This window comes from Mustela putorius, unplaced genomic scaffold (assembly GCF_011764305.1).
Source record: "Mustela putorius furo isolate JIRA1106 unplaced genomic scaffold, ASM1176430v1.1 tig00000174_pilon_pilon_pilon, whole genome shotgun sequence".
Taxonomy (NCBI): Eukaryota; Metazoa; Chordata; class Mammalia; order Carnivora; family Mustelidae; genus Mustela; species Mustela putorius.
The window spans coordinates 21637804-21653978 of NW_025421304.1; the positions used below are offsets into that span (position 1 = coordinate 21637804).

General features: G+C 38.0%; 1 protein-coding gene across 1 annotated transcript in view; it reads right to left on the bottom strand.

Annotated features, from left to right (window-relative positions):
* The window catches only part of CDH8 (cadherin 8), a 379478-nt gene that overhangs the window by 195325 nt on the left and 167978 nt on the right, over positions 1–16175 (bottom strand). The window contains exon 4 of the mRNA XM_004744298.2: positions 8804–8923. Within this exon, the coding sequence (XP_004744355.1) occupies positions 8804–8923 (120 nt within the window). The remainder of the gene's footprint in view (positions 1–8803; positions 8924–16175) is intronic.

The following is a 16175-nucleotide window of genomic DNA, read 5'->3' on the forward strand; positions in this document are numbered from 1 at the left end:
TTAAACTCAATTAATTAAAATATAGTAAAATATTAGTTTAAGAGGTACAGTTCAGTGATTCATCATTACATCACGCGTCCTTCTTAATGTCTTTCATCCGGTTACCCCATTCCCCCAACCACCGCCCCTCTGGCAATCCTGTTTGTTTACTAGAGTTAAGAGTCTCTTATGGTTTCTCTCCCTCTCTGATTTTGTCTTATTTTTCTCCTTTCCCCTATGATCCTGTTTTGTTCCTTAAATTCCACATATGACTGAAATTGTATGATAACTATCTTTCTCTGATTGACTTATTTCCTTAGCATAACACCCTCTTGTTCCATCCAGGTCATTACAAATGGTAAGATTTCTTTTTTTTTTTTTGGTGGTTGAGTAACGGTCCATTGATTGATGTGAATTGCAAAGACATTCTCACTTATCAGTGCATATTCTAGAATTATTGGTCTGCTTGAATTTATCTGAATATTTCTTCTCAAAGATCTGCATTAAGAATATTCTTTGGCCAGTCCCCTTAGCAGGAAAAATGATAATCCATGCAATACTGATTTTTTTTTTAAAAAGACATCCTGTATGTTTGCAATTTATCACTTCGATTCAGAGTGCATAAAAATGACTCAATTCCATGAAGACATTCCATGAAGACTCCATGTATTACCTTGATTTTTCTAAAAGAGAACCATCCATTACATGGATTTTTTTCCCCCAAAGAGTATTTTTTCCTTAGCTCACTTGTACAGGTTCTACTGAGACAAATGTTATTTGTATCCAATAAGAAACAATGTTCTGAGTTTCAAAAGAAAAAAAAAAAAGGTCAATGAATTAAGTTAGTTTATTTTTAAGCAGGTCATTTTTCATACTTTTTCTTGCCTGGAGCAAAGTTTAGACTATCCTGCAACTTTACCCTGGTTTCTATGTATAATTAAGCATTTATTATTCACTTTCCTTGCATTTCATTTAGACTTTCCATCTTCAATCACTTAGGATGGACTGCAAGTGTGTTCTCATGGTTGTCCTCAAATTAATGCTTTTTTAAATGAATGCCACATTCCTCCCTATGTCCAAAATGTTGCAAGAAAACATGGTATTGGAGGTAGCATCGAGGGGGAAACAAAATACAAATTAGCTATTTTCAGCCTTTTGAAGCTATTCATTAAAAAATGCAAATTCATTTTGCAATTATTACTGCTCACATCTTCTCTGACATTAAACTGCCTCCCATGTCTAGGTATGTTGTATACCTGGACCTGCCTCAAAGTTTTATAAGTCCCTTTCTAAACCAATGATAGCCCCAGGGATTAGCTACAATACTTGGTAGTGAAGTGGGTGTATAGGAGACTGTTGAAAAACTGGAACTTGATATCAGACAGACTCACTTTGAATCTTGCTTCAAGCACCTTGTGTAAGAAAGCTATCAATTCTGACCCTCTGTTCTCTCAGAAGTAAAACTGAGATGACATGAGAAACTATCTCAAAATATTGTATGCAATAAATTAAATTTGATAATACATGCAAACCCAGTTAGCACAATGTCAACAACATAATGAGTATTCCATAAATTAGGGTTGTTTTTGTTTATATTCTTGTTGTTGTTTTTCTTCCTGTTGTTGTTGTAATGTAACAGGAAATTTTATTTGTAGATGGAGAAAGCATTTTACCTTACACTCTCTCTGAACCACAGTTCTGTCATTTGCGGAGTGGAGAAGAAATTCTTCCCTCTACAGTTCGGTTTAGTGCTCTGTCAAAGCTAAAGAACTCTAGAAACACAAAAATAGTTTCCTTTCGCTCGTTTTTGTTGTTGCTGTTGCTATTATTATTATCACAGTGACCTCTGGAGTAGGAAGATAGGTTATAACCATTCTTTCCTTGTGTGGTGGCCATTAACTTTTCTATCTCAACATGTGATCTAGAACTAAATCTGAGTGAGAGTTCATCACCGTCCCAAGGCTCATTTTTGCAAGTTTAAGCATCGCATTGTGTTGGCTATACACTTAAGATATAATGTGAGACGTGGAAATGGCATGAATTTTAGCTCTAAGTGACTCTCACAAACCACCACAACAAAGCTACATCTGAGGTTACAGCAGGGTTATTCCCACCACAGGAACACACAGAAGGAATATAGAGCGGAAACCAAGCTGGATTCCCTACCTGGTTCATGACAGGGCTCTGTGAGTCATGGCGAGCTTTTGCTTTTTCTCTCCTAATCCACTCCTTCCTGCCTCCCCCCTTCCATGCTTCTTTTCCTTTCCTTGTCTTTCTTACATTCATATTTAAAATACTTACAGAAGGACTTCTATGTGTCCAAAATTCTGTTAGGCATAGGGATGTACAAATGAACAAATCTGACAAGCTCCATTCCTTCACAGACTTTCCATTCCAGCATTAGAACTTAAAAATACAAACAAGTCAATGTGTAAGATAATTACTGGCTATGATAAGCTCAAAGAAGATAATATGTAGAACAAATAGCAAATCTCTCTGCAATCTTAAGTTTATATCTGAAACAAGAGAAGGAGCTCTCCCTGAGGTAAAGAGATTGATGTGTTATGGCAACAAAAAATAATTCTATTAGGTTGAAATGTAACAAGTAAGGGGATGGAAGAACTTATCTGTTCCAAAGTCCACAGTTCTGTTCTTAGCATTCTTTTGAGGATAAAATAAGACACATGTGGGATTTTTTTTTTTTTTTTTTTTTTTTTTTGCTCTCCTATGCTCTGGTTTCTTTTTATTAAAAATATTCTAGTATCAAGAACTTGATGACAGTTGCCAATGGGCAATCTTTTTTTATAAATATCATAAATATGTTCAAGTCCCATAGCCTGCTGAGAGAATGTTCACTGTCACAATATTGATCATTACAGCTATGAGTCTGACTGTTACTGGTAAGGCCAAAATCCTCATATAAAAATGAACTGAGGAAAGGCCCAGATGGGTTCACTGGTAAATTCTACCAACACTTAATAAAGAAATTATACCAATACTCTACAATCTCTTATACAGGACAGAAGCAGAGAAATTGCTTCTTAACTCATTTCTATGAGGCCACCATTACTGTAATACCACAGTCAGATGACATTCCAAGAAATGATAATGACAGACCAATATCTATCTCTAAAGAACACAGATGCAGAACCTTCAATATGATATCAGCAAGCTGAATCCCAAAAAAGTAGAGGAGTTAGATGTCATGACTAAGTGAGATTTATCCCAGATATGCCAAGTTGGTTCAACAGGCAAAAATGAATTAATGAAATTCATCTCATTGACAGATTAAAAAAGAGAAATCAGGTGATCATATCAACAGACAAAGAAACAGCAGTTAAATATCCAACACCTATTCATGATTTAAAACTCTTAATAAAACAGAAACAGAAGAAGGGTGTCTGGGTGCTGTAATCAGTTAGGCACCAGACCCTTGGCTTCACCTCAGGTCATGATCTCAGTGTCATGAGATCTAACCTCATGCCAGGCCCTGCACTTGGCACAGAGTCTCCTTGGAACACACTCCTTCTCTCCCTCTCCCTCTAAAATAAATAAACAAATCTTTAAAAATGTAGAAAGAGAAGAGAACTTTCTCAATTCCATCAAGACTATGCATAAAAACCCTAAAAATATCATACATAAAGATGATAAGCTTAAAGCTTTCTTATTAAGATCAGGTCCAAGACAAGAATGTATCTTCTCACCACTTCTTTTCAATATCATTGTCAAAGTCCCTACTAACACAATAAGACAAGGAAAGGAAATAAAAGGTATATAGATTGGGGGGGAAGATATAAAACTCTTTGTTCACAGATGGCATAATCATCTATGCAGGAGATCCAAAATAACTGACATAAATAACAACAACAAAACCTTCTGGAATTCATAAGCAAATACAGCAAGGCTGCAGCATACAAAAGGCAATGCTTTCCTATGTAACAATGATATATTTGAAATTAAAAACCCTATACCTTTTATATTAGTACCTCCCCAAACTGAAATACTTAAATTTAAATCTAACAAGTATATACAAGATTTATATGAGAAAAACAGCAAACTTCTGATGAATGAAATAAAGAATAAATAAATAAATGGAGAGAGAGATTATGTTCATGGATAGGAAGACTCAATGACATTTGGATGTCAGTTCTTCTTAGCTTGATCTATAGACACAATGCAATCCCAATCAAAATATCAGCAAATTATTTTATGAATATCAACAAACCGAGTCCAAAGTTTGTATGGAGAGGTAAAAGATCTAGAATAGCCAACACAATACTGAGGGAGAAAAACTTAGAAAGACAAAATGCTTCCTGACTTCAAGACTTACCACAGAGCTACAGTAATCAAGACAGTGGGATCCTGGTGAAAGGACAGAAAAAAAGATCAATGAAACTGAACAGAAAACCCAGAATGGGATCACATGAATAAGGTCAACTGACCTTTGACAGAGGAGCAAAGGCAAAACAGTACAGCAAAGATGATCCTTTCAACAAATGATGCTGGGTATCCACATGCAAAACCAAAACAGAACAAAACAGAACTTAAATATGGGCATTAAATCCTTCATAAATACTAACTCAAAATGGATCACAGACCTAAATCTTCTTAGACACAGGACAATAAAATTCCTAGAACATAGGAGAAAGCCTCTATGACCTTGCATTTGGCAATGACTTTTTAGATACAATGGCCAAGGCAACATTGATGATCAAACTGACAAGAGAGACTTGATTAAAAGCTGCTCAGTGGGGAGCCTTCTTCTCCTTTGCCTGCTATCCCCCCCCCAACTTGCGCTTGCTCTCTCTCTCTCTCTCTCTCTCCCCCTCGCTCTCTCTGTGTCAAATAAATAAATAAAATCTTTTTTAAAAAATAAATAAGTGCACTCCTTAATACTCTTACTATTGGATTTTGACTAAATAATTTACCAAACACCTACTAATCTTGCATATTACTGTTTGAAACCTCACATTCACTGACTTGCTAGGACAAAAATTTACTTACTCTTTTGTGTTTGCCACATGTTGCAACAGCCACAGAGACCCACTGTGCTTGGGGTCTCAAAGAATTTGCCGAAGAGTGCAGTTAGCTGACATCTTCCAGCTGAATCATCTTTAGGATTAGTTTTAGTATTTGAGCTGAGGACTACTCTTCCCAGGCACATCAGAGACAAAGAGTGATTAAGACTGTATTCAAACCTGGCCATGTACATAACATATGGGACATCTTCTAAGAGAAACCTTTGCTCCAGGAATACCCACGGGTTTGGTCAAGGTGCTGTCAATACGCATTGCCTTATCCAGCTTCCTTTCCCCTTAACTTGCTTGGCTATCAGGTCTGCATCACAGTGAGATGGGTTTCCTCACCTGATTCTGTTGCATGCCCCTTATGGAGTGGTTATTGATGTCCCTCTCATAATTCACAGGTTGAAATATAATTCCCAATGTGATGGTAATTGGGGACAGTGGCTTTAACAGACACTGTGATTGTGAGAGTAAATCCCTCAAAAATAGTATTAGTGCTCATATTCAACGAAGCCAGCAAGCTAGCCCACTCTCTTCCCACATGGATATAGAGAGTCAGCCCTCTACGGTCTAGAAGCCGGCACTCACTGGAATTCTAACATGCAGACACCCTGAGCTCAGACTTCCAGCCTCAAGAGCTGTGAGAAACAAATTTCTGTTTCTTATAAGCCACCCAGTTTAAGGTATTTTGTTATAGCAGCCAGAACTAAGACAGTGCTTCTTTTATCTTTTATAGTTCTTACCTGCTAAGCCACTCGCTCTCCTAACTCTGTCTCAATGTCTTTCAGAGGACACGGTAATGGATACACATCTTTTGGTCACCAGAAAGTGTATTTATTTTCCATTTGCTTACAAAATAAAAAAAAAACAAATGCTCCCTGATCTTTGCATTTTTTTCTATATTTTTCAATATAAAAAATTTTTAAACTGTTCTTAATCTCTTTCTGCATAACACTTATGCCCTTCTCTACCACTCTCACACACACACACACACACACACACACACACACTCATACTGGTCTCAAAAAATTTTTTTTTTTAAAAGAGAAAAGTTGAGGTTCCTGGGTGGCTCAAGCAGTGAAGCATATGCCTTCAGGTCAGGTCATGATCCCAGAACCCTCGGATCAAGCCCTACATCAGGCTTCCCACTCAGTGAGTAGTCTGCTACTTCTTTTGATCCTTTCCCCTCTCATGCTCTCTCTCTCTCACTGTCTCTCTCAAATAAATAAATAAAATCTTTAAAAAGAGAGAGAGAGAAAAAAGTCCTCACAGAGTAAAATTTAGATTCTTTAGGAACAACTTACACTGCTTCCATTTGAACACACACAAGTATAATTATGAAGTCATTTACACAAAAATATTTATAATTCAATTGTCCATATTTATGTTACAAAAAAAGAACTTAGGCTGATTTTTGATTTTTTAATTTAACCTCTATTTCCTTGCACTGTATCTGCTTTAACTAAAAATCACAACTTCACTCAACCAATATTTAAACAATTACTACATATATTCTTCAAGTATCATATCATTTCTCCCTATTACATTTCCCACAGTAATATCAGAATTCACCTCCTAAAATATAAACCATATAATTTTTTATCTTTCATATTAGAAATGATAAAGCTCAAATAAATGTATGTTGAGACAGATACTCATGATGCTGGGTAAAAATGCAAATATTAAATGTGGCTGACATTTGATTAAGCAAATGGCAATATATATCAATGAAACATATATTGACGTACATGTCAATGAGATATTTTCAAGTACCCAAATTCTCTGACGTAGTAGGGGGTTTTTATTATCTACACCTCAAAGCAATTTATTTTTGATATATCAATTATTTAAATGGTATCACCATGCTTCCTTGTGCCTATGTTGAAAGCAAAAGCCTGTCTTCTAAAATGGATTTTGAGATATTCGCAGGCTGACATTAGCCTTTGTGAATTTTTCTCCTTATATTTAATTCAATGCCTAGAACACAGTGAATGCTGAATTAATTTTTGCTGGATTACACTGGGCCTGGTGAACAAAAATATCCAAGTGAAGAAATAGGCAAAGAAGAAAATGATTTAACTCCACTTAAGCAATCAACAATTTCTGTTTTACATAAGCCCTTATACCATAGTTATTACCTAGGGAGAGTGAGGTTCAAAGACAACTTTGAAATTAAGGACCAAGATATGAGTCCCATGTCTGTTCCCAATTCGGTCACTGTGACGTTAGCCAAGAGGACATGTCCAGACTTCTCTCTGTCTCTCTCTGTCTCTCTCTCTTAGCTGACTATCTTCTCTGTCACTTCCCCTAGGGTCATCAAGGGACCCAAAGGAGATGAAGTTTATGACAGACTTCCTTCTTCACTGAGGAAGAATATGTAATTATGCCCCTAATTAATGTGCTTTAGAAGTGTTCTTTCCTGTTTCTAAATCTAAATTCAATTTCAAGCCATGACCTATTTATATATAAACGTACTTTTTCTCACTTTTAAATGCATGAGGATTTTACTCTTTGAATTAAAAAAGCAAAGAGAGGCTTTAAATTTTTAATTTAATTAATAATTGACTTAATGGTAAGACATGGAAATTTATCTCAATAATACTGAAAACTCATAAATTGAAGAACTTATATGTATATGCAGCTGTTTACTGAATTTTTCAATTTGGAAATCTGCAGACTAAACCAGAGATACAAAATAAAAATTCATATTTTTCAATATGTACCACCAAAAATCCCACAGGATTATAGAAAGTCTGGGAAAGTGGCCTTACTCTTTTAATACATTGTTAAACAATAAGAAGAAAACTTGCAAAAACTATAATTTTATGAAATTATCTTCCTCGTCAGTTAAAAAAAAAGTTTTTGTTTTTTTTCCTTTAAATAACTTAATGATTTCTAAAGTCTATACCACCAGATTCAGGATATTGACTGGGTTTAATACTGGCAATACTACTACTACTATTACTACTATTACTACGATCTCCATAAAGAACTCTAGTGGGTAGACATCAGGATCCTGATTTATTTATTTATTTATTGAATTTTTTTTTTTTTTAATTTATTTGTCAGAGAGAGAGAGAGAGCGCGCGAGCGCATGCCAGCACAGGCAGACAGAGTGGTAGGCAGAGGCAGAGGGAGAAGCAGGCTTTCCGCCAAGCAAGGAGCCCGATGTGGGACTCGATCCCAGGATGCTAGGATCATGACCTGAGCCAAAGGCAGCCGCTTAACCAACTGAGCCACCCAGGCGTCCCAGGATCCTGATTTATGAGTAAGGAATCTAATAGCAAATCTAGTGGTATCCATCCATTGAAAGATTACCACATGTCATAGACTATATATGGTTGATGTTTATTACTTGATTAATCTTCATCATAATTCTAGCAAGTAGATACCATACCCAGTTTATAAATAGGGGAGTTGACACTTAAAAAGATTTATAAATGTCACTTGCCAAGCATCACACAGCCAATAAGCAATTGACTATATTCTTAAATCCGGTATTTCAGTGTGCCTGATGTATAAGTGCCTTCCCCGCTGCCCTGCCCCAGGATGAAAAATGGTGCCAGGCCATCTGTTAAACAGGTGATATTCTACAAAGGGTCTTTGATTTGTTGTAATCGGTATCAAAATGATTGTTGGGCTTGCCATGTACCACACACTGCACAGAAATAACACATTCAAATATTATTGATACAGGCAGTGAAGTACTTAACCATAACATTTCATAATCCAAATCCCAAGAAAAGTGTTTCCCTGAAGCAATAACATGGTAAATAGAATTCAAAATTTAGGCCACAAACCTGTCTCAGGCTCAATGGAAAAATAAGGCTGCCCTTCCAAGATACTATAAACCAACTTTGCACTGTTTCCATAAACTGGGTCATCAGCATCAGTAGCTGTTACATTAGTGACAGACGTACCTAAAAAAGAGAGAGAGAGATAGAGAGAGAGAAAGAAAGAGAAAAGAAAAGAAAGAAGAGGGAGAGAAAAAGATAATAATTAACACATTATTCTTTGCCAAGAGCTAAATTTTGCCAAGCATATCATACAGAAATCCATGTGTGGGAATAAAGAAAAAAAAAAGAAATCTCTTCAAAAATGTGGAGATAAACTACTCTGTCATAACTTCAAAAATATCCAAGTCTTTAAAAAGAAGAGTACTGCCAGGTTGGAGTACTATATAAAGATAACCCTTTTAGAATCTATATTACTCAAGAATCCTTTGTAGTTTTCATTTTAAAGATACCTTTCAGACTCATGTGGGCTTGGAGAATATGAAAAGGAAACATATCAAAGAAACAAGAAACACCAGGTTAATAATATGATACAATATGTAGCATTTAAGTTTTGCCGAAATACAACTACAATATACCTGAAAAAAAATGGCTGCTGAAAAAAACTGCACAAAATTATCAGAGGAATATTTTATCCATTTCATCTAATTCCTCAGAATATAAATTATGACTGGAACCACCAATTAATCTGCATGTTTAGGAAATTAGGCCTTATGGATAACAGAGTCAAACCTTTATTTTCAGATTCATTTTCCATTTGTTATTCACTCATCCATTCAGCCATTGTCCACATGTAGCTTGCCTAATGTGAAGTATATATACAAAGATAAAATCTACATTTGGGAAGTGTACCATTTGGTGGTGGAAGGTTAGAGGAGGGGACAGACACGCACGCATACAGAAATCAGCTGAATGCCATAGCGCCATGTTTGGATCTCTCATTTACTCCACAGACAGGGTGGGGTCAGGGACCACTTCCTGAGAGACACTGCATTTGAGTTACATTATTAAAGTCAGGTAGAGTTTAACCAGGAGAAAGGGCAGGGAAGGAATTGCAAGCAATAAGTCAAACATAAGTAAAGGCAAAGTAATCTGAGAGACTGTGTGAAATTCTGGGACATGCTGAAACTGGGAGAAACTGGAGATGTCTGGTGCGGTAACGGGCTTCAAGGTCTGTGAGGGCAGAGGCAGTGTCCCTCATCCAGTAAGTGTCAGATACATAATAATTATCAAACATATTAATAACTGAGTGAATGGGCACGTGAATAATCTGATGACTGAATGACAAATAGTAAGTGTCAGAGATGAGTTCCCTAACAAGTAGACTCTGACATAGATTTCTTGCAGAATTTTTATTGGGGAGTTCTCTTTAAATGATATCTGTGGGGGGCGAACAGGTCCATATTGGGCAGAAGGATCTGTGGGCTGTGATGCATTTTGCAGTTGCAGACTCCACTGCACAACCTACCAATGGGATGGTCACCAAGGAAATGGTGCCAGACCTTTAGATCGAGTACTGACCAGTTACTGGATGTAGGAACCCCTCTAAGAATAGAGCCTTGGCCTTGGGCCAGGCAGCTCTCCTCGGCTGGGTGATCGTCAGCCCTGAGATGCCAACAATCAGCACTCTCAAGCAGCACAGGGGAAGAGTGTTTTTCAACCCAAAGGGCATGGAGGTAGGGGTGGGTCTGAGCCACAGACCTCCTTGTCTACTGAAGTAGGATAGAGCTTTTGCAAGATCGTGCCAATCAAAATACTTTCAAGGGTTTGAATTATGGTCACTATACAGGAAAATGTAGTAATAATGTTGGTTGAGCAGCGGATAGTTTTGTAAAATTGGAAATTTCTACTCAGAAGGATGATTCAGAGGTTCTACAAAATCTACAGTTAGAAAAGAAAGAAAGAAAGAAAGAAAGAAAGAAAGAAAGAAAGAAAGAAAGAGCATCTAATGTCAGTTGTATAATACATTCCACATTCCATCAGACACTGGGAACAATGTCAAAGAAAAAAAAAAGACTCGCTCTTACAAATAACTCATCAGCTAGCTGGTAGAGATGCACACAGGAAAGTACAATATTTGGAGTTATTTGAATATCATGTGGGAATGAGAAGAATTGAAGGAAAACCTTCCAAGTAAGAGGAAGAAAAGGAAATAAGTAAATTTTAAGAGGAGATAATGACTGGAAAAATCAATCATCAAGCTAACTTTGGAGCACAAAATGCAGGAGTCATTTGAATCCCAAGATGGGGAGTGTTGGCTTAACCTGCAGGAAACAGAGATGACATTTCAGTTAGAGACCCAAACCCATGCTGTGGGCTCTCCTCTATCAGTGCCCCCAGATTTAAGTGGAGCCAGAGACACTGAAGGTTAGATCAGATTAAGACGTTACAGCAGTAGTCCAGTGAGGGGGTGATAAAACCTTAACAATAAATATGGATCTCGATGCTCATTTTCTTGTTTTCATCCTGGCACTTAGGTTCCATAAGATGTTCAAAAGCCAGTAAACTGGGTGAGGGGTATACATAACTCTCTGCAATTTTTCTGAAAAAGATAAAAGTTAAAGAAAAAAAGAATGAAGAGTAAGAAAACGACTCAGGAGTTTCTGAGAGCTCATAGTTCAGAGACTGGTGAGAAAGGGTGAACTCTTCCATGGAGATGAGCACGACACATCTGTTTTGCTCGATTGAGCTGATTTGCATGTTTAACGTTTTTTTAGGAGAAACATCTTCCCCCCATAACGAGATAACACATTATCAAAAAAATAAAGTCAAGTGTGATGTTAAGGTAATGAGGGTGAGTATTCTGTTCTAGTCACTCCCTACCTAAGCCCTGGAGACAAAGAGGTGAACAAATGGAGATTCCTATCATCACAAAAATTATCTGCTAGTGGGTAACTTAAACTGAGAAATGACTTCACAGAGACAAAATAAATAAATCAAACAGATTTCTGAATGACAGAATCACTGCGTATATGTGCGCCGTGGGTATGATTGGGCAGAGGAACGCGTGGGTCACCGTTTTGCAGATGGAATGCTTCCAACCTACGCTGAAACAATTAATTACCCATCTCTCTGGGCTGATCATTTAACCTGCCTTAGCCTCCAACTTCCAATCTACAATACATATCCGAATTATTGTGAGGGTTAAACCAAACAACATACGCAGAGGTTTAGCACACAAATGACCACGTCTAAAGCCTATGACATCAACTCTGCCTACGTTTTAGAATCTAGGTTGATGAATATCCGTATCTTCGGGGAATCTGTCCGACCTACAGGGTGGCAAGACAGGGATGGGAGTATTTTTAAAAATCTTCTCAGGCAACTCTTAGTCAAAGCCAAAGTTCAGAACAACCATAGCAGATCCTGGACAGTGTTAACTTTTCACTTCACTCTCCCCCCCCCCCCCCGAAACATTAATTACTTTGAGGAGTTCGTCAGATTTGTTTATATATGAAGCATTTTTTCTTTCAACTATTCAAATTGTATAAACGCCCATGGGGATTACTTCGCCTTAAATGGAAGTTGGGGGTATATCCTAGGAAGCTTACAAGACTGATGATGATCCTATGGTCACCGATTACTGTAACTTGATATTATTGTCCTATGACATCACAAAAGTGAGGCAGGAGTCATGGGCCAGGTTTCCATCATTTCCAGGCTCTGTGATTCAGCTTTTTTCTTTTTTTCTTTTCTTTTTTTTTTTTAACACATACAAAGACAATCATTTTTTATTTCGCACATCTCCAAGTTCTGTGTAAGAATCAAATGAGATAATATTAAGTAGAGACAAATGACTAAGAAGATATGTTTGGAGTCATATTGTCTTTAACCAGGACACTTGTATTATTATTTTTTAAATTTTATTTATTTATTTATTGTGGCAGGGCAGCAGAGTGAGAGGGACAAGAAGATACTGCACAGAGCACAGAACCCAATGTGGGGCCCAATTCTACCCAGAACCTTGACCACAACCTGAGCCGACCCAGGCTGAAATTAAGAGTCAGACACTCGACTTACTGAGCTACCCAGGCAACCCTAGGGCACTTGTTTTATATCCATCTTCAACTTCTATGAGTCCTATGTCCTTGGCCAAAGTAACAATACTTTTCTAAGCTTTGGTTTTCTAACCTGTAAAAAGGAAAGTGATAGTAACTGCTAACTCCTAGGCTTGTTGACATAATGAAATATAGTAAGTTATAGAAAAATTAATGAAGAGTCATTGACATTTGATACTTCTGGGAGCTTACTATCCCTGTATTTATATGCACATTATGTGTATTAGAAAATACACACACACACACACACACACACACACACACACACAGAATCTCATCTCCTGTCAGTTTCCTCTGTGGTATAAATTTGCTGTGGGCTCAAAAATAAAATGGGCTTTGATGTAGCAAGCACAAGGCCAGGCACTGGGCAAGTCACCAGCACAAGTTCCTCGATATTATTTGGGTAGGTGTCATTCTAATGAATGCCATATCTCTCAGCCCATGCAAATCCCGCACTGCTGCCAAGATGAACTACTCTGCCAGGCAATGCAGCACAGTGAAGGCAAGCTTTTACCCACAACCTCATCCATGATCTTTCTGCCTGATGCTTGGCTTCCCGGGAAATCCGCATCCTTCAACTCGAGATGTCTGGAAATGAAAAGGCAGTACTACTTCCCGTCAAGGACAATATTTCTCCTAATAGTGATTCAAGGCTGTTGATGCACCTGTACCCTGGAATAGATGTGTGCAGAGGGTTTGTGCATGCATTTGTCAAGTGATTACCCAGAGGGGGGAAAAATGGATACTTTGAGGTTAATCTTGCAGCAGAAAAGATTTCTAGTCAAGCTGTGGTGTAGGCTTCTCCATGGAAATGCATGCAGAACGCAGACCACAGAGGCAAATTGAAAAGTGTAAACCTTGCAGGATAATGTTTCTTCAAAGCAGCAAGTGTTGGTGTGTGATAAATAGGGCCCTGCCTAATACCCAGGAAATATAACAACAGGATTCTCTGTTTGTGTTTTCATTTGGAACTGTTTTTGTCCCTTTGTCGAGGATACAAGAGACTCATTTAGCTAGTGACTATAAATTTGACACTGTGCCATTTCTCTAAGAAAGCTCCTATTATGATCCAACTTGATGCTGATCCTAATTATAATAATATAGCTGTTGTATTTCCAGCTGTTGTCAACAAAAATGATCCCTGTCACCACAATGCATCCTGCTAGTATCAATTCAAGTAGGAATACGTCAATTCCAAGGTGAATTCTGCTTTTAATCAGCCCATTATTCTGCATTTAGTTTCTTGGTTAAGTGAGATTCGCCAGTGTGTGCTTGGATTTTAATTAACAGAGGGCTTGTGGTATCATTTGCCTCCTGCCACACCTGTAGGTTCCCTCCCATTAGCAGCAGGACCCACACATCTTCCCCCTATAATGACAGCAAACACTACAAGCAATATTAACCATCAAAAATTTTACACTGTCAGGTTAGAGGTTCCAGTTTGCTGACAAACTAAGATGAAAGGCCTTCGGGAAAATAAGATGTTGGGTTTAGGTAGTGCAGCTCTGTTAGCTAGACTATACTTTTTTATGAGCAAGTCAGCACACCAATTCTGCACATTATTCAGAAAGAAAAATGCTGGTGCTGACACCCTGAGCAGGAAAACAAAGGTTTGGTGCAGCGTGAAAATGTGCACACTGGAAAAACTAAAACTCTTATGATGAGAAGAACACAAACCCCATTTGCAAAGAGTCATTTGCAATACATTCTCAGAAAATAAGCATTCTGTTAGCAGGTGGGAATATAAAGCAGCAGAACCTTTGCAATCACTGAAATTCAAAGGCCTATGTTCTTGGCCTCTTGCTACCATCTTCCAACTTTTGATTTGACCTTCTGGCTACCCTGATCCAAGTTCAGTGTGTACCATCCGTGGACAGAGTATCTGGCATTATCATCCCCAAATGTCTTAAACATTCACACATTCCAAAGATCAGAGGCCTAACAGGTCACAGCAATGATGCAGCATGCATTCGTTATTTTAATAAAACTAAACCCTCAGACCACCTTCCCTCATCCTCTTGGCTCATTCTCCCAAGTCCTAGGCAACGCAAGAGGTAGTGGGGACACAGGTGTTGCCATGACAACCTTTTTTGGTTGTTGACTAGCCGAGCAATAATTTCTTAAGGCCCGCATAACTTGTTGACGTTTAAATTATCGCTTACTAGAAGCTGAAGCATCTGGCCCTGGATGTTTTAAGTGTGTTATGCCAAATCCATTATTTTTTACTTTTATGGAAACATGTTCTGGGATGCCTCTGTACATGACTGGCATGCAACTTCTAGAGGGTTTTTGTTTTGTTTTGTTTTGTTTTGTTGTCCCTCAACCCCCACCCACCCTCAAGTAACAACAGAACACAGACCTGACATGCTTACAGAAAAGCTCTGAATAATTGCAGGCAGCCAGTGTAGTTTTCCTGACATCTCCCCAACGGACCATCCACCCTACTCTCTCCTGAAGGGCCCCAGGCAAATCCTCCCAGTGCAAAGATGTCCTAACTCCTACCAGTATTTTCGTTGTTCAGCTTTGCTGTTTTGTTATAGAAGACACAGGTCAAGTATCCAAACCTCGAAGGGATGCCTTCGGGGATCTTTGGAGGTTGAGGAGGGTTAACCGTGGATCAGTAGAATGTATGGCTTGCGTTTTTTAACCCTATATATGGAGAATTCTTTCTCAACCAACTTCTGAGGGAAACTGAGATATACCACTGTAAGCAGGAAGACAGGATTTTACTTCCTTCTAAGAACTGCTGCTCTGAACAACTATTGGTTAACTAGGGAAGCTATGGGGAGGGTGACAACAGAAGATGAAAGCCTTCTCTTTTTTGGTGCCCAATCCTGCAATTTATAGAAGCCAATTAGCAGGAGGCAAAGGCAGCCTGGGTTTGCCATTTCATTTCACAAATCAGTCTTTAAGACATATACCACACAATGAAATCCTAAACAATCTCTTTCCCCTCCATCATCTTTTGCAAAGGCCTAACCATTGCTCACTGGGTGTTCTTCTCATGTGCCAGCTCTCAGCCTGTAGTAAAATGTTGCTGCCAAATTCTACATGCTCCAAATTGAATTTATTACGGGAACAGGGACAGATTCTTAACTGCAGTCAGGCGGACGGACAACACGGAAATGCATCCTGTCATTTCTCTGGCTCTACGATTCGGGACATAAACTGGGGAAATAAAATTCCATTTCCATATTTTATTCTGGAGCATTTAGAGGTATAAACAGTTTTGTAACTTAATGAAACATCCATACACACTTAACATTGTGTTTATAAAATGAGCCCGAAACTTTCTGGAACAATTAAACACTTCAGAAAAT